This window comes from Phalangium opilio, unplaced genomic scaffold, assembly GCF_054372755.1.
Source record: "Phalangium opilio isolate 3A_F unplaced genomic scaffold, DU_Popi_V2 ptg000082l_1, whole genome shotgun sequence".
Taxonomy (NCBI): domain Eukaryota; kingdom Metazoa; phylum Arthropoda; class Arachnida; order Opiliones; family Phalangiidae; genus Phalangium; species Phalangium opilio.
The window spans coordinates 20,390,066-20,409,472 of NW_028324189.1; the positions used below are offsets into that span (position 1 = coordinate 20,390,066).

Below are 19,407 nucleotides of genomic sequence, written 5' to 3' on the forward strand. Positions count from 1 at the left end.
GAACCCTTATGCTTACGAAGGTCAGAATTATCCGCGGCACTGAGAATGTTTGGTGTGGCATTCTGGGGAACAGAATCATCGGACCTTTCTTCTTCGAGGATAACATTACTGGTGACAGGTATTTGCACTTCGTGCGCCACGAGTTTAGTGATGCGATAGACGTATTACCATTAGCAGTGATGCGAAACCTGTGGTTCCAGCAGGATGGTGCGCCACCACATTGAGTGGTCAATGTTCGCCAATGGCACTGAGCACTTTCCAAACCGTTGGATCGGTAGAGGTGGACCAATTCCGTGGCCAGCAAGATCCCCTGACCTAACCCCACTTGATTTATTCTTATGGGGATATGTTAAGGGGGAGGTGTATGCAACAGAACCTTTAAATGTAGACGACTTGAAGGCCAGAATTCGAAGCGCAATTGAACGAATCACTCCTTAAATGCTAGAAAACGTAATACAAGGCATGGGCAATCGTCTTGAAGAGTGCCTACACAACGACGGTAGGCACATCGAACATTTACGCCGATGGGTTTACCAAACAGCCCTTTAATTTGTAGTGTGATTCCTTAGTTTCGCATCCTCACTTGAATTTTTCATGATATATTGAGGTTTGAAAGAACAACATTCTAGATTACTACTTTCACTAGTAACTTTCCTCTGCTAACTTGAAGCAAACTTTCCTCTCATTTTGCTGCTCATTACCGGTGCCATTCCCTTGACTTTCTGTTCGTTATAACTACTATCATGAAATTATTTATTTCAAACGAAAATATACAAAATGGATTCTTTTTCCTTTTGTGCTACTTAGAATTTACAAATGAATATAACGTTGTGCCGTGCCATATCAAATAGTCTCTAACCATTGTTAGAAACTAGAGAGAGAAATTGGGCAGTAACACTGATCATGGAAGAACCAGGCGAGATGGAACGGCGGCGAAGATAGCGGAGCCTCTACCAGAAATGAAGCGAGTGACGTAGGAGAGCTCTCCCAGATAGTGGGAGCAGAAAGTTCGGTCTGCGCAATCGCGCGCCTCTGATTTGTTATTGGTTACAGCTGTTAGAGTTGACGTTTAAAGCCGCAAAGGCTTAGGTATTTTATACCGGTTTTGCATTCGCAGTTTCGCTAGGGCTAGCGTAGTCGTGTAATGGGGTAAAAGAGTAATTATTAAACATGGTGAACTATAAAAAATGTTGTTACAAAGGTTGTACAAACAACAGTAAACTTAGTAGTGTAGGATTCGTAACGTTTCCGAAACCAAAAACTAAGTATCTAAAATGTAAAAAATGGATAACGGCATGCGGAAGAACAGATTTAACGACAGATCTGATAAAAAAACATCATTATGTGTGCTTTAAGCATTTCCCTGGTGGACTGGGACCAACAGAACGGTGCCCAGATCCAGATTCATTTAATGACACTGGATGTAGTGTTTTAAATGTGAGTATATCTAGTGTTATGTTAATTTTAATTTTTAAAATAAACATGAAAACCAATGTTTCCCAGGTTCGCTCCATTAGTTTACCAAAAGATGGTAAAGATAATGCTATAGACTTGAGTGTATTAAAGGCAAATGATATATCAGTCGCAGGGACACCAAATGCAATGCCGAGAAACAAATACAACTTGTATTCAGTTAAAAACTCTGATAAGAATGGTTTGTTTTGGTTATGTTTTTTTTGGGGGGGGGGGCTAGCTTCATATTCAAAAGCTGTTTTATTTCTTATTAGACAGAAATTTTCCTAATTTTTGATGTTCCATTTAAAGATTTCAATGAAACCTTTTTCCACGATCATATCGAAGAGTTGATAGCAAGATGTTCCAAAAGTATGGCATCATGTAACATGATTAGTTCTGATGTCATAGTAAAAGACGTTATTGAAAACATTATCAAGAACCCTGATGAGATAAAAATAACTGACGACACGATAAAACTACTAACAGTTTTGAATGACTACCAAATACGTGACAAATACGCATTTTTGGTTCATACTCAAGAATTACGTGGAAAGAAGGAATTTAAGGATGCAATTTTAAACTCATTTGCCACAGTAAAGGGTTTTAACGATTTGCTCCTTTTTAAACAACACATCATTGTCAATAACTGGCTTAGAAGATTTTTTGTCACACTACAAGTAAAATGGGTTGAGCTTAAACCAGCCGCTAATGAGCTGAAACCAAAGAAATTTATAGATCCAAAATTTTTAAATGACAAACATTTGAAAGATAAAGAAGATAAAGTTGTACATCATTTGGGTGGCTACATTCTAAAAAAATATCGCGTAAATTTGATGAACCCCATCTTATGGAAAGTTGCATTGCTGAAGAGGGTGAAAAACCTCATGAGTATTCACTTTGGAGTGAACGGTTAACAAGAGGAGGATTACTAGTATTAAAATCAAGAGCTTTTGAATTTTTCCTATTAATCAAAAGCATAACTGCACCAATTTTTGAACAATCTATATTGAAAGATAACTCAAACAGGAAGGAAAATGTTATAAATGCATTAAAATCAAAATCTGTGATAGATAGGTGGAATTATTTATGGGGAAGTGGCAATGAAAAGAATAGGGAAAAATGTTTTAACATAGTCATTGATACATTTTGCAACTGTAGAGGTAAAGCCATGAAAGATTTTTATAAGAGAAAGGTTAATAAGATTAACAGTGATACTCTCTCTCAGAAAAAGGGTTGTAGAAAAGCTCTTAAAGAGAGCAACCAAAACTAAAAATTAATTTAAAACCAAGATCTGTGCTTTCAAATTTTGCTAGAAACTTTACAAAATGTGATATCAAAGATCTCAAACTAAAAAACTCAAAGTTGTGTTTTAATGTTCAAAATTTATTAAAAAAAAAAGTATTAAAATGCTTAAACCTTCTTTTTCTTACGAGCACAATTTCCATTTCTAGGTTTACTTAAAACTACGCGCATTATTTTAAATTTCCTTTCTGTATAGCTGTAAGCCAATAAAGATGGATTTTCATGACAACCAACCGCTCTTCTGTGCTTTCCAAAATGTCTCTCCAGTGGATCCTGGTTGAATTTGTCTGTTAGCACAAACATAACTCCATTTCTAAGCAAGAATTTCACAGCCTCAATAATAGAGTAGACTGTAAGATTTTATCAATAAGTATAAAGTAACGTAAATTAAATAGGATAACCATGAAAACCATATTAACCTGTGGTGTGAATTCCTTCGATCGTTTCCCTACTTAGTTGCATCATCAGCTTCCCTTCTTCTGGCACATCAGCTTCATTTGCTTCTTTAGCCCAATCTCGCAAGTATCCCAAAAAGGTTTCTTCGAGCCACTTATAAAACGTAAATAATGTTTTACCAACTGGAAACAGAAATAAATTTAAACTTACCGTAAATCTCCAATCATTGGTACTTCTAAATGGCTCTATATATGCATTTCTAGAGAATTTTCCTTGGGATATATTTCTTGAATTTAATATATCAAAGAAAGAGTTGAAAATCTTGAGAAATTTGACAGTTTCTGATGCTTCTTCCCCCACTAATTCATCCACTGCCTCCGCAACAGTGTTGCTTAGTATTTGTGTTGCCAGTTTCACCTTCATTGCAGAAAACGGATTTATGTAGATGTGGTTGTCTGTAAGCTTGGGACACAATCGTAATTGGGAAGAGCAGTCTTTTTTATACATTTCAACAACATGCGACCACAGAATATTTTTATTGTTTTTTCTTAGAAATCTGGTTTTTTTTTCAGTACCACTCTTTGAGAAACAGTTTCGTACGGTCTTCATGAGATGGGGAGGGTCCGAGATAAAGTAAATGTTTCTTTCTTCTCCAGGTCCTGCGTATATATTTGGTGCTTTATAATGAACGTTTGTCTCTGGGTCAGGGCGCGTACATAGTTTGATTAATTTCTGATTTACAGCTCATTTATCGCAAACAACAGTTAACACTTTAAAACCATGATTTTCCAAAATCTCAATTGCTTCCTGTATTATTAAATACAGTTCGTCAGTTTTCATGTCATGGCATGGAAAATAAGCCAAGGTGTGTTTGAAATTCGTTGTTAGGCCTCTAACCATTAATGCCATAACATGTGATGCAATAGGTAATTCTTCTGAACTAATGGCACCAGTTCTGGCATTTTCGGCTTTCTTTAACATATCTCCGGATTCACTTGAATGAGAAAACCCTACAATTTCTCCAGTGCTCGCTTTATAAATGAGGTCTTCTTTAATCTTCATCTCATCCACAATCAGTGAAAAATACTTTTGGTGCTCATCACAGCTGTCCAAATCTATTTTGCCTCTCATCTCCGTCATAGTCTCAGTTGTGAAACCACTTTTAGTAGAATAAATTGACGAGTATTTCCAAAGCGTTCGACTAGCTGGTAGTGGGAGTACTTCTCGTAGATTTTCATAGGCTGATGGTGATTTAGTACGAAGATACAGACACCATTTTATTATGGCAGGGTGCCACTGCTTGGGTTTCTTCCTGTTATTTTTTAATAATTTCAATTGTTCTTTTAACAAAAGGCGTAAAAAGTTTTCTTTGGTGCAGAACGAGTCTTCGTCAATCGCCTCTCCAAACAAAAAGTTTGGCTCTTCTGAAAGGGATTGCTTAAGAGTTTTAATTCTTTTCTTCAATTGTTTAATTTGGCGGTCTTTTTCTCGATTCTGACGATTTTTCTCTGACAATGCTGCCACTAAGTCCTCTCTTGACATAGCCCGATAATTTCTAGGTCCTTTTTTACTTACAAGTGTATTTAATTCCTTTAATTTAGCTCTTTTCTGTTTTGCAAGCTGAGCACGCTTAAAACCTTTGCAATTTTTACAACTTGGATTGGTCTCATTCTTAACAAGTCCCTCACATTTAGTGGAATGAAGGATCCTTGTATATACATTTGCATGACCAAATTTTTTATTATATCTAGTCTCTCGTGAATCTAAACCGCTTCCTTCACAAACAGTTAATGAGTTTATGTAATCCAGTAGATCAAGTAAAGTGCCAAGCGTGGCAGCTGTTTTAGGAAATGTTTCTAACTGGAATAATGAATGATGTTTCTCAAGTGCTTTTCCATAAATTAGAATTTCAAACCCTAAATTATTTTGAATTTTTATTTCAATAGCACAATAATGTGGACTATTTACTTTAAAAATGCTTAAGCAGGAATCAACATTCCGAGAAACTGTCCATATAAGGTCACTTAAACTTGCAAAATATTGATAATGGATGAATTTCTTTAAAAGATCCGTAGCATCAGTCGCGATCGAAGACAGTAGATGATCCAATTGAAATTTATTCGCAGCACCACCTAAACAAGGTTGTTCTTCCATCAAACTTGGTTCAGTGTCACAAGACAGATCAGTAACAGTTAATATGGGCTCAATTTTGCTCAAAGCAGGTTCTATGACGACCGAAGACGGTTCATCGATGTTTAAATCTTGATTTAAGTTCAGCTTAGGTTCTACTACTTCTAATATCAAACTTGATTTATCAATGGACATGCTGCATTTCTCAAAAGTCAAAGAAGGTTCTTTAATAAGCTCTGTTTCTTCTCGAGGTTCTTTAGAGATTTCAATTTTGCATGTTTCGTGAGTATCATCAATACAGTAATCGTGAAAAGGAAGTGGGTCTGGATTTTCCTCTGTTGGGCCAGCCCCACCCAGAAAATGAAAGGAACAAATAAACCTATAAACAAATATATATTGTTTTATTATCTAATAATACTTCCGATATCAAATTAAACTCACATTCTTTTTTTTAACGCTTCTAACGTCAAAAATTCTGGTCTAGCACAAGCGGAAATCCATCGGTTACATTTCTCGATGTTTGACTTTATATTAGGGAAACGTATGAAAAAAATACCGTCCATGTACTCGCGATCCTTATATCGCGAGTCATTTCTGCAGCCTTTATAGACACAATTTTTCATTACCATGTTTTTGCTTTTGTATAATTTCTAAATTAACTTTAACCGAGCCGAACCCTACGTAACTCGTGAAACTTGGCGAGAGTGGCGTAAGCCTTGGTCACTAAACCGTCACTAAACTTTGAAATTGGTCTGGAGCGCGCACACCGACGCGCGCAGCCTTTCCACCGTTTCCACGCGCCCACCTTTAGGAAGGGAGGAGGAATCTAAAGGGGGTATTCAAGTTTTTGGACGACAGGTTTTTCAACACTAGGCGGCTGTTCCATCTCGTAGTTCTTCCATGCACTGATCATGCCCTGACCTATGAGAAAGAACAATACGACGGTTGACTAAATTACCCTTGATATTACATCATTTTGCAAAACCGCGAGTAAAAATCTTACTGTCCCTATTGAATTTGGCGCCATTGGTTTTAACTAAAATGTTCCACTGCGAAGCGTGCCGGTCACGAATGGGGATGTAACGTCTTTAGGAACCTTTTAAAACGCAAAACCATTCACGTACTCTCCCAAAAGTAATTAATGTAATGATAAAATGTTTTCGGGGAATGGAATTGTGCCCGAAAACCCGAGATAAGTAAATTTTTGAAATTGATTCCCAGTAAAATCATTTATTTCAACGGAAAACGGTAATGGAACGTTGTTTTTTCTTAAGCATGCCTTTAAGTTTCAATAAAGAAGAAAAATTAATATCTGATCCTTCAGTCAAGTGATAGCCTCAGTCTTATCGATACTTTTTAGGTCTTGATTCTAATCAAGACATTTTTGATTAATTAAATTAGGATTAAAACTTGCCAATAGAAGTCGAGTGACACAAACCGGCTGCGGCAAAGCAACCATTAACCTTCCGGGGAGAAACACAACGCTTAATGTATATTTAGTTAAGAATTTAATTTTTCCTTGTATTTTGGGAATGGATTTGTTACAATCTGAAGGAATGACTTTAGATTGTGGCGCGATGCAGTTTTTTTTGGAGTGAGTCCCCCACGGAGAAACATAGTTTTCTTCCCAATTTTATTGATAAGCCAGTGATCCCCTCACCGGCTGTTTGCTCTGCCACACCACCTTGTGAAATAGATAAAAGATCTTAAGAAAGCCCTTATGTTAGCGAAAGTGACCCCCGAGGAAAGAATACAATTAAAAGACTTAGTTTCAGAATTTATTTGCAAAAAATGCAGGAATTACTCATACCGCCACGCATTATATTAACACGGGTGATGCATACCCTATTTCCTGCACTCCCTACCGCTACGCACCTCATAAAAGAGATCAAATTGACGCTATTATTGACCAAATGTTAGCTGATGACCAAATTGAACCCAGTAATTCCCCTAGGGTAGCACCCTGTATTTTAGTGTCCAAAAAGAACGGCGGTTATCGCCTTTGGTTTGATTATCGAAGATTAAACGAGATAACAAAGAAGGATTCCTACCCAATACCCAGGATAGATGATATTCTCGATTCTTAAAAATACCCCAAATTTATAACAACTCTAGACCTCAAAGCTGGGTACTGGCAGGTGCTCTTAGACATAAACAGCCGTGAAAAGGCAGCGGTTTATTTCAACCCAAGGTAATGTTCGGGTTGACCAAGGCTCCGGAAACTTTTCAAAGAATGATTGACCACTTGTTTGGCCACCTACGTAAGTCTGAATTCAGTGCATACCTTGACGACCTCATTGTAATTTCCTCCACTTATACGGAACATATGTCTACCCTTAGAAAGGTTTTTGGTGTTCTTTCTGACTCAGGCTTAACCGCCAAGGCACGTAAGACTCAATTTTGTGACAAAGAAGCCTATATTTTTGGTCATTTAGTTAATGAACAGGGGCGTCGGAACGTTTTTGAACCTGGGGGGCTGAGAATTTTAGCTGGCCTTATGTGTGTTTGAGAAAAATCCTTGAATAATGGGAAAGTTTCAAACAAAGGTGGACATGAAACAGGGATGCCCTTATTCACGTACACAATCAAACAAAATGAAATTATGAATTTGTTTTGATGTAAGCTGGGTTTCACTTATTGACCCATTAGTCATTTTAAAAAAGAGAAACTTATAAGCATAGTCAAGTATTACGCACGGTAATTATAATCCGTTTCAACGCAAAAAATATTTGCAGTTAATATCGAATAAATGAAAATTCACTTTGAGCAAGCACTATATGCAGCCTTTCTTTCGGGGGGAATTTTGAGAATTTACTCTGACAGTCAGGCCGCCTTGTAAGCGCTGAACCAGTGTCAGATAACTTCTCAACTGATGCGCAGTTGCCTTGATCTGCTTGCGCGACTGGCGTCCCGCAACAGGGTCCAGTTGTACAGGGTGCCGAAGCATAGTGGACATCATGGTAATGAACAAGCCGATAGGTTCGCTAAAAGGGGCGAAGGCCAAGTTCTTGGGACCGGCACCGGTCGTCCCCATACGCTAGACGGAGTCTGCATGTCAGGTTGACTGTCGTTCAAAATAAGCTCTGGCATAATATGGAGGGTGAGGGCCAGAGACAGACGAAACAGTTTGTCAATGGCCCCTGCAGGTCTAGGGCTAGGGACCTTATTACGCTCAGCAGATGGAATATTTGGCTGGTCTTTTGACCCGACACTGTCAGCTAAATAGACACCTCCATCTGATGGGCCTTGCTGACGACCCTCTCTGCCGGTCGTGTCGGGAGAAGGAAGAAACTCCTCACATACTGTGCGAGTGCGATTACTTCGCCTCACTCAGATTAGAACACTTCGATTCACATACTGTGGAGCCCTCGCGGGTCTCTTCCATAACGGTGAAACGAATTCTACGCTACACCACGGCCACAGGTCACTTCAAGGCCTGAATATGAGGGTGCACAATATGCCTCTGGCATCGGTGCAAGGACGTGAGCCGCCCTCTCACCCAATAATAATAATTCAATACTTTGGTTGTCTTTATTACTTGAAATATTTGTTAAATCAGTCCGTTTCGTTAACCGATTTTGTTCTTTGACATTTTTAACAATGTTATTGGTTAAATTATGTCGGCTGCTAATTTTTAATGGTGGCAAAGGGTTGATCTCTGGGTTGACCGTTGACGTACAAAAGGTAATTTTTAAGTAGACGACACGGTCACGTGAACAACCGGAACTAGTTTCTCCAAATTCAGAGCTGGTCCCTATTTACAAGGTTTCTGCTCCTCTTGGTATATTCTCTTTGCTTAAATTGAGAGAAGTATCAAAATTAGAGGATTTTTGCCATAGAACATTTGTGAATAGCCCCTAGTGAGATTTTGAGAAAAGCAAGTAAAATCTACTCTATCCGCATTGTGGATCGGGCCTATTTAGGAAAGGGGGGTTGTTCATTGTCTTGGCAGTGGGGGTCTATTATAGGCCTAACTCTCTCGAGAGTGACAAAAATATTTTTCACTCGGGGCCTAGCACTTATCGAGAGCGGTGGAAACTTATGCCTCTTTTGTTTTTGAGCCACGGGGATCACCTAATCACAGCTGAATAATATAATATTTTAAAATCTATTTATTTTTACTGGTATTATTAACATTAATATTATTTATATTTATTTTTTGCCCTAAATTCTGAGGGGGCTCAGCCCCCCAGGTTCAAAAATCGAGGGGCTTGAGCCCACCCTGCCCCCGGCTTCCGACGCCCCTGTTAATGAACAAGGCTTACACGTAGACCCCAGAAAAACTTCTGCAATTAAAGACATGCCAGCCCCTAAGACAGTAAAACAAGTTCGTGGCTTCTAAGGTGCCGCTTCGTATTATAGGAGATTCATAAATTCCTTTTCAGACAAAGCCGCTCCCCTTAACGCTCTTTTGCATAAGTATACAGCTTGGCAATGGGGACCGGAGCAGCAATTATCATTTGATACCCTAAAAACCGCACTGGTTTCCGCCCCTATTATTGCACCACCTGATTTTTCAAAACCCTATATAATCCACTCAGACGCATCCAACACTGGTTTGGGCGCTGTTTTAAGTCAAAAACAAGATGGTAAACCCGTAGTAGTGCAATATGCTAGCAGCACCCTAAATAAAGCTGAACGCATTTACTTGGTTACAGAACGAGAATATCTCGCGGTGAAGTGGGCTATTCAAAAGTTTCACCCTTATATAGAAGGCGGTCAGGTAGAAGTCTTCACTAATCACAGCGCTCTTCAATGGCTTCGAACAGCTGGCGAGCCCGCTGGCTTCTTATCATTGACCCCTATGTTTCGGCTATACGCCATGTCCCTGGTAAAAATTGCGGTGTAGCGGACGCGCTTTACCGTATTCCTTGCGATGACGACCCTGATTTGCTGGACGAATCAGAGTCCGACCCCTCGAAACCCCTTATCTTGGCATCAATCGTAGACCCTGATTCAGAAATTTCTTGCGATCCCGATCATATAATAGCCGCCCAAGAAGCCGATGAACAGCTGTGGGCTCTTAAACTCTACCTAGATTTAAAAACAATACCAACTAATGCCTCATTGTAGGACTTTGTATTAACTTCCGCTCCAAAATGCGCTATTATCGAAAGCATTGTTTATCGTGACATTCTACGTTCCCGTGATAATTCGAACTCATACCGAATATGGATTCCCCCCTCTCTAATGGAGACGGTATTACGTTTAACCCATGATATCCCTAATGGAGACGGTATTACGTTTAACCCATGACATCCCTATTTCAGGCCACCTCGGAATTTTTAAGACCTTACGTAGGGTTCAAGCCCGTTATTTTTGGCCGCAAATGACAAAATCAGTCACTAATTATATTAAATCATGTTTACCTTGCCAGAAAAACAAAAACCCGCAAAGAGCCCCCGCAGGGCTCATGAAATCGCCTTTGCCGACTGACCCTTTTCAGGTTTTATCTATTGATTTGAAAGGTCCTTTTGTTCCTAGCAAAAAGGGTAACACCCAATTATTGGTAGTAATCGACACTATGACCAAATGGGTCGAGATGTTCCCGCTCCGTCGAGCAACGGCGAAAAGTTTAGTAACGAAACTCGTTGATGAGGTTTTCAACCGGTTTGGGATCCTCTCCAGTATTATTTCCGATTCTGGTAGCCAGTTTGCTAGTAAACTTATGAAGGCTGCGTGTAAGAACCTAGGAGTGAACCATCGTTTTCGTCATTCTATAGCCCTAGAGGTAACCCCGTTGAACGTAGTAACCGAACTATAGGTATTATGATCGCTACATATATTACAAATAACCACAGAGAATGGAATATGGGCCTACCTCAATTAGCTATGGCACTTAGGACAGCCCCCCCCATGAAACCACACGTTTCACCCCAGCGTATTTGACCTTTGGCCGAGAGTTGCGGACCCCGTTTGACGTTACCCCGAAATCTAACCCTGAGTTTAATATGTCCCAAGAAAACAGCACCTTATACGCTGATAGCATTATGGACCGTGTTACGGTCGCTATTAATCAAGCGAAGGAAAATATTTATTGGAACAGACTCGGCAAGCTGGATATTTTGATCAAAAACATAGAGATTTTGAGTATGAAGTGGGACAACATGTATTGCGTAAAACGCACCCACAGTCTTCTGCAGGAGACTATTTTATGGCAAAGTTGGCTGACAACTGGGATGGGCCCTTCCTCATTAGTGAAAAATTTAGTCCTCACACTTATCGTTTAGCTAATTTAGAGACCAAACGGGTTCTGAAATGCACGTATCACGTGAATCAGCTTAAGCTATTTATACCTCGTGACCCTGAGTGCGTACCTTTGCCTCCCCCTGTTGTACTGACCGAAGATGATTCTCCCATTGGTGACCCTTCTGGTCCGGACGTTCTTGTGTCTAACAGTCGTCCTTGTATTTCCCCTAGCCCAAGCTCTGATTCTTAGAATGGTGACCAACCACCTTATATTAGACGGCTTCGTCCTAGAAATACAATTACTAAGAGGGTCCTAAACCCTACAAAGGAGAGTGGTTAACTCAAATGCTGTGTATAGTGTAGTTTATTTTATTTTAATTCAATTTTATATTGTTATAGCAGAGTGGTTAACTCATTTGCTGTGTTTAATTTCGTTTCAATTTCGCATTTCGAGAATTTTTTTGTACATATTTTTTTTCCCAATTGGATATCCATGTATATAGTTTTTACTGTCTAGGCCTCGATTTTATTTTGTATTTTTTTTCACGTACCTCTTTTCTATTATGTGTTTTTTTTAATCGTTGTTTCTTATTATTGTCGAACGAGGACGTTCAAGTTTTGGTTGTGGGGAATCTGTGACAATAACATGCAAAGCATGAAGTTATTTCCTTCACTCTATAGTATTCTCAAATATTTTTATATATGGCTGGTAGTTCCCCGCGTTGAGGCTGGTTACTTTTCCTAACCCGTGCGCGTCATCGCGAAAACCAATTCCCTAAAACTCTCTCCGCGTGTGCTTCTTGAACTCGAAGATGAACTCTTTCAAGAGCCCTTCACGAACTTTGATGAACCCGTAGCTTCTGGAGAGAAGGTATAAAAAGACGGCGCCTTCTATTATTCACTCTCTCTCGTTACCTATCTGCGAGGCCGGACTCTGCCCAACTTTCCTGGGACCGACGACACGAGGTCCAGCAGCCCGCACCACGATACCGGGCTTTAACCAGGATGGACCCTTGGAGGACCGCAACTTATCCGACCGAACTATATCTTTTGCCTCGGATCCGTGCCCATGACGAACTTCGTACGGTACCGTTAAAACAATTTATTTATAAAAGAGCTCTCGCGAAATAATGTGCGCCAATAAGGGAATAACCAGCCCACCAATTTTTATTAAGTAATTTTTATCATGAACTGTTCTTTAACCATATTACCTTTAAAATAAATCTTAATGTTAATTTTAATTATGCCGACAGTCCATTTTAATTTAATCCCCCTAGACAAAACGAACCTATTTCATTACATATTATTATTCACTTAAGTTATCTATAAAATATGTTGCAACATAGAAACACTATTTCATATTTATATTATCTACAGCGCATGTATACAGTCTTAACAGTCTATTTTCATGATTTTGCTATAGAATAGCTACCCTACACCGTCCCAAGCACTAAAGGCAACATCTTCCCCCTTTCGACTCAATCGCCTGCCTTCCGATGCAAGGTCTAAAAATTAACCTCTACCCCGACCTCTTCCCCCTAAAGTACCGAGGATATCCGATCTCCTGTGGTTTTGAATTGTACTGTTTTCTCTTTTAAGAGGTAGCGGGTGGTGAGCTCATGATACGTGCCTTTTTTCAGTTGCTGAGGGTGGCCCGAGTGCGATAAAATTTTAAAAATTACCTAGTTTGAGTGTGATATGCGAGTCAGACGCGTCCGTTGTTTTGGAGAGGTTTAAAAGAAACTCAGACTGTAGGAGTGGGACTAACTGATATATTTTTCATTGGTAAGCCACAAATCACATCGATCGATCAATAAATAACAAAAATCAAACCTAAAATTAAGTTTTAAATTTAGAACAACAAATCAGTAGTCATAATGGACAATTTTGTGATAAGAGGGACTAAAAAGGGTGAAACAACACGTCTTTTATCTCTTCCCGAAAACACTGAAGTTGCCAATTTATCATTTCGTGAAGATATTAACAATGAGTTAAACGTTTCTTCTGCGATTGACAATAATGAAGTACTACCAAGTAGCTGAACTCGACCAAGTAGTGACAATACAGTTCCTACTGATTTAAGTAAAACGAAGTATGAAGCACCTAGACAACCACTACTTGCTAAGTACTCTTTAAAAATTGGTGGTAAACAGAACAGAGCTTTCAAAAATTGTTGGTTCGATTATTACAAGTGGTTAAGAGTATAGTGTTAGCAACGATTCTGCATTTTGTTACGCTTGCAGACATTATAGACTCAATAGTGGAGGTTGCGCGGATGGATTTTTATTCATTGGATTCAAAGACTGGCAACACACAGTGAAAAATTCAACGACCACGAAAATACCTCAAACCTAAAGAAATCTGTTGAAGGGTGGGCTGGATTTAAGACATGTCAAAAGACTGGATAAGTAGGTACTATCTCACTGAATGCCAGCGTAAAGGAGGTTAGGAAAAACAGAGCTTTTCTCAATCGAATAATTGAAATTTTACTACTAACTGCGAGACAGGGAATTGCCCAAAGGGGACACGACGAGAGCTCTAATTCATTGAATAGGAGGAACGTTTTGGAAATTTTGCAAACTTCTTCGAAGTTTGATCCTATTTTTGGCGAAAACATTAGCCAAACTCTTATTCCTGGAAATGTCTCTTACTTGTCTCCTTCTTCACAAAATAGCTTGATTAAAATCAGTGCTGACATTTTAAGACACCTAATTATTGCCGTAGTGAAATAGTCTGGGTTTTATTCAATTTTGTGTGACGACACTTGAGACTTGAGCAAATTGGAACAAATGAGTATATGCATTCGATACCTCTTAAACAACAAATTGAACGAACGTTTTTTATGCTTTGAAGACGTCAGAGATGTTTGCGCCGCAGGCTTAAAAAATCTTTGTGCGACAAAATTAAGGAGTATGATTTTGGAGAAGCTTATTGTGTCGGCCAGGTATATGACGAAGCAAATGTCATGAGTGGATAGTGCAAAGGGGTACAAAAGATTTTTCGAGAAGAGCATCCCAATGCATTATATATTCACTGCTATGCCCATAGACTTAATTTGGTGCTTGTCAACACCTGTAGTGATATTCAAGATGTCAAGGATTTCTTCATGCTGCTAAGTACTTTTCACTCGTACTTTTCTACGTCAGGCATAGCTCACAGGAAGTTCAAAGAAATTCAACAAGAGTTGAATATTGAAAATTCCGAGCTAAAAGGTTTGTCACAGACTCGTTGGGGCTGCCAGGTCAGATCAGTTAGAGTGGTGAAAAAAAATATCCGGCATTATTAAGCTATCTGGGTCAACCTGATGACGGTGCAGATCCGTGCAAGGCTGCTGGACTTCACACCTTTCTAAAGAAATTTTCAATCTTTATAACGACATTGATATTTGAAAAACTATTATCAGTAACAAAACTCTTAAACAACCAGTAGTACAGTCATTTTAGCCCAAAAATAGAGGGAACCCGCAACAAATTGAAACAAAGCTGAAAATTTCAGATCTTATAGATTTTTGGGCGCTCTTTAACGTGGTGTGGTCTCCCACACTCTCCCATTGGAGGAATTTCCGCCATATTGGAAAATGGCGGACAAAATCGAGAAAACGTTTGATAACGCCGATTCTACTTAACCGATTAACACGTAATTAGGCTTCAATTGTAGATCACCTTCAAACACATAATTCATTTCAGGATATTTTGTCCTACAACTAACCGGAAGTTCACAATCTGACTCTGAAGATTAGCCTCATATAAAAATGGGAATTTAAAGCATTTTATGGTTTCTGTATTCAGAATACATTTCCAAAATCGAGAAAAAGTTTAATAACTCTGGTTCTACTAACCCGATTAACAAGTTATTAGGCTTCAATTGTAGATTACGTTGAAACACATAATTCATCCTATAAGATATGTTGTCCTACAACTAACCGGAAGTTAATAATCCAGCCCAGAAGGTAAAGCAAATCTAATTTTTGAGTATTTCGAAACGGTTTCAAGCGAAATAAATGCAAAGCGGGTTTTAAACCTAAAATATATTATTCCCTTTATATTTTTACCTCTTTAAGTGACGATGGCGTCACGGAGACGTATTTTACTGGACGTGAATGGGTGGGGTGTCTGTCTGTGTGTGTCGGTCACCGCGTTCGCAGTTGGCAAATCGGAGCAAAGGTGGTCGCAGTATAATTTTTGGCTTCTACTCCCAACGTTAGGATCAAAAGGAGAGTGGCGATCAGCTAGGGTTACGAGAAACGTCTAGCCTCCCAATTGCAGGGCTTCAACCAAAGGTTCATGCAATTGCGGATTTCTTATCATTTATTGTGAATCATTCGCCTTATATACCCTAAATTTCCAAAAATTGTTGAAGAGGCATACACTAGAATTCAAACGTCCACTATAGCTATGTTTAAAATTATTTTAGGAATTAAGTTTCTTAAAACGACTTCAGTAGAATTACGTTAAACTACTGACGACTGAAGTAATTAATATCAGTTATATTTTCTTAATTATTTAAGAATAACCTCTTAATTGCGTCTCGTATCGGAGAGGTTTATATTGGTATATTTATCAATATTGGTAAAGCTTAAGTTTAATCATAGTCCTCTACGTGAGGTTGAGCCTCAAAATCTCTATGTTCATTTGAACAAGATACTCCCTTGCATTGTCTACAAATTGAAGAACAGACTGGACCAGTTTTACCGCATTCACATTTCAAGTCACAGACTTCCTTGCATTTACGAGGGATCATCTGCAGAAGCTCAGCTGGAGCAGGTTGTAGAGTGGTAACGATTGTTTTGAGTTCAGATCCTACCTGTCTCCAACCCCATTCTCCAGCATTTAGGCTGCTTCCAAGCCACGTTTGAACTTGGTGATAAACTCTATTTGAATGTTGCTTTGCTGCCGCACTTGTTCTTGGAAGAGAAGCTAATTCAAAAGCTCAATTCCATAATCTTCATTTAAAGTATACACTTGGTTATGTCAACTTTGTTTTACACGCTTTAACTCAACTTTAGCCGTATTGACAAGTGTGGGCGAACAATGGTATATATAAACACATTAAGTTTTATGATGGTACAAAGGCTGTTTACCCTTTCCCGTACGATACAATATAGCTCTTGTCAGAAATGAAACAAAATTTGTCAGTAATTGGAACTATATGTTTAATTTTTGGAAATGTATTCAGAATACAGAAACCATAAAATGCATTAATTCCCATTTTTATATAAGGCTAATCTTCAGGGTCAGATTGTGAACTTCCGGTTAGTTGTAGGGCAAAATATCTTAAGAGATGAATTATGTGTTTGAAGGTGATCTACAATCGAAGCCTAATTACATGTTAATCGGTTAAGTAGAACCGGAGTTATTAAACGTTTTCTCGATTTTGTCCGCCATTTTCCAATATGGCGGAAATTCCTTCAATGGGAGAGTGTGGGAGACCACACCACGTTAAAGAGCGCCCAAAAATCTGTAAGATCTGAAATTTTCAGCTTTGTTTCAATTTGTTGCGAGTTAAAACCTATTTTTACTGTACTACAGGTCCAATCATCAGATTTTGATCTCACCCAAGCTATCTCTGGCGTAAATGCAGTAATATCGACACTAAAGGAATTTCGTAATGATGTCAAATATGACGCTCTCTACGACGAAGCCAAGAGTTTGGCTAAAGAACTCGGAATTCCAATTCATTCCCAGGTTTCCAATGATGCTCAATCATCTACCCCTAAACAACCTAGACCAAAGCGGCCTAGAAATGCTCCAAAAGCTTTCGACAGCTTTGTTATTTGCGAAACAACAGGCATTTGAAATTCAAACTCTAAGTCTGAAATAAAAGCAGGTCTTTATTATGTTGTAATCGACAGAATGGTCAGCGAACTCAAAAATAAATTTCTTGACGGGAAAACGCGGACATTTTGGAAGGAGTCAGCTCCATGAATTTCTATCGGAAAAGTCACTTTTGGCGTTTTGTTCTTTCTTGTTGTACTGCAATAACTTCTGCCGAAATCATAGTTGCGAAAAACATTCTGAGAAATTTAGATGAAAACGACAGGCTAAAAACCATTAGTGACCTCTTGAAGACTTTACCACGAACCCTTTTCGCGGAACTGTGGAAAATGCTACAAATAGCTGCTACTCTACCTGTAACGTCTGTAGCGTGTGAACGTTCCTTTTCAGTTTTTAAACGCATTAAAAATTATTTCAGAAATACGATGCGACAAGAAAGGTTATCCTCTCTAGCCATTTTGGCGATAATGAGAGAGAGCAGTCACGTAATTTGTGCGTTGACTGTATCATTGACAAATTTTCAGACGAACACGCTAGAAGAGCAAATTCGCCACACCCCTCAATTAAGCATGCCCACTAGTTACACTTGAGTTTAGTCTAGTCAATGTCAAGTTATATTGAAACATTTTAAAAGTAAAAAAATTGATTTGTGTGATACGAAATTGTTTGTGATAAAATGCGTTCAGTCCTAAAATACGTTTCCTTATTTTATTACTCATAAAAGTGATGTGTTTTGGAAAATTGGAAACACAATACTTTAGGGAGGTCTTCCTCCAAATTTCGAGACCCTGGCGACGCCACTGCAACCATTGAAATAAATATGTCGGATATCAAAGACTCAGTTAGCCTCTGTTGCAATAAAATTGATGAACTTACTGTCAGTAGTAATGCTATGAGTCAATACCTTGCTGAAATGAAAGGAGAGTTTAATGCCGTTTTGGTCAAGAATAAAGTGTTTAATTCCAAAATAAATTTTGTTGTGTTATCGGCTCATTAATAACACGACTGATTAAAACGTAATAATATCAACTTTATTAAGTGTTCGTCGTTACAGCTTGGGCGATTATTACTGCCCAGCCCCTCGTTAGCTCGTACTCTTATATAGTCCCGCACAAGGTACAAAGTTCAATTCAATCATCTACTTCAATTCAGTTCAGTTCAGTCTCCACATTATACAACATCCTTTCTTTTAAGCTATTTTAAATATCGTTAGGATTTTATCTATTCCATAAATTAAGCTAGAGGATCTTTTTCACCACTCGGCCACTCTTTGTTCTTACTGCTGGTGGGCTGTCAATGATTGCAATTGGAGGTAATGATTCTGACTCGCTGCTGCTGTCGAGAGCTGTGGCTCGGGAGTACCAGGGTCAATTGGCATTGACGGTTGTGATTCGCAGTCTGTGTGTTGTGGCTCGGGAGTACCAGGGTCGATTGGCATACGGTTTTGATTCGCAGTCTGTGTGATGTGGCTCAGGAGTATCAGAGTCGATTGGCATTGACGGTTTTGATTCGCAGTCTGACTGTTGTGGCTCAGGGTATCAGAGTCGATTGGTATTGAGTAGTAGAATATCAATAACTTTTACAAATTCCATTTCCAAGACGTCACATCAGTCACATTAAATTTAACATTTTATTGCAGAAATTAGTCTACCAAAAGTATAATTAGGGCAATCTATTCAATATTTTCCCCCATGAATTTCACAGGGAAGGCCAAACCAACTGCAGAGTGGGCCGGGCCCACCTGGACCCCTCTCTGGTCCAATATTAAAAAACTAAATACTTTGTGCCTTAACTTAGCCAAATGTAAGTGGAGGAAAAGAGACTAACGAAAATAGACTAAGCCTTGGCAATAGCGAATTGGTTGCAACTGGGATTGTTAACTTTGATTCTGGGGTAAGTACTTGACCAATATGTGCAAACTGCACATTTAGTTTTGAACTGTGCGGTGGCAAATCGTTAGTAACTTCAACACCAATCGGTCTGAAATTAATCCCGACTATACTTCTTCGAAATCTACTGAATTTATCTAAAGGTATAGTATCGTATTTAATTGAAAAAAATACTTGTACTCGCACAATTAGTTACGTGATCGAAAACCAATACCTTATTTTGCACGATAAGTTTCGCGTGGTACAGTGTTTAAAAACGCAATGCTCACTAA

The 19,407-nt window shown here is 38.8% G+C and overlaps 2 protein-coding genes across 3 annotated transcripts; one reads left to right on the plus strand and one right to left on the minus strand.

Annotated features, from left to right (window-relative positions):
- Positions 1–910: 910 nt before the first annotated feature.
- On the plus strand, positions 911–2,870 carry LOC149653738 (uncharacterized). Its single transcript, XM_089849007.1, has 3 exons — positions 911–1,437; positions 1,504–1,654; positions 1,765–2,870. Exons 1-3 carry the CDS (start codon positions 1,171–1,173, stop codon positions 2,367–2,369), a joined length of 1,023 nt encoding a protein of 340 aa, XP_089705133.1. The 5' UTR covers positions 911–1,170; the 3' UTR covers positions 2,370–2,870.
- A 1,021-nt stretch (positions 2,871–3,891) lies between these two features.
- Positions 3,892–6,180, minus strand: LOC149653739 (uncharacterized). 2 transcript variants are annotated; one of them, XM_089849006.1, is made up of 3 exons: positions 5,725–6,177; positions 5,122–5,662; positions 4,910–5,069 (listed from the first exon to the last, which is right to left on the minus strand). In XM_089849006.1, exons 1-3 carry the CDS (start codon positions 5,910–5,912, stop codon positions 5,055–5,057), a joined length of 744 nt encoding a protein of 247 aa, XP_089705132.1. In that variant the 5' UTR covers positions 5,913–6,177; the 3' UTR covers positions 4,910–5,054. The 2 variants fall into 2 exon arrangements, with proteins under 2 accessions (XP_089705131.1, XP_089705132.1); XM_089849005.1 differs by having other exon boundaries at positions 3,892–5,662; positions 5,725–6,180.
- Between the last annotated feature and the right edge of the window lie 13,227 nt (positions 6,181–19,407).

Bases quoted from the DNA above. Each gene is read 5' to 3' on its own strand.
- LOC149653738 (XM_089849007.1), top strand. From the start codon at position 1,171: ATGGTGAACTATAAAAAATGTTGTTACAAAGGTTGTACAAACAACAGT. The intron at 1,438-1,503 runs GTGAGTATATCT...AATGTTTCCCAG, and splicing joins CTGGATGTAGTGTTTTAAAT to GTTCGCTCCATTAGTTTACC. The intron at 1,655-1,764 runs GTTTGTTTTGGT...TTCCATTTAAAG, and splicing joins TAAAAACTCTGATAAGAATG to ATTTCAATGAAACCTTTTTC.
- LOC149653739 (XM_089849005.1), bottom strand. From the start codon at position 5,912: ATGGTAATGAAAAATTGTGTCTATAAAGGCTGCAGAAATGACTCGCGA. The intron at 5,663-5,724 runs GTGAGTTTAATT...ATTTGTTTATAG, and splicing joins GAAGCGTTAAAAAAAAGAAT to GTTTATTTGTTCCTTTCATT.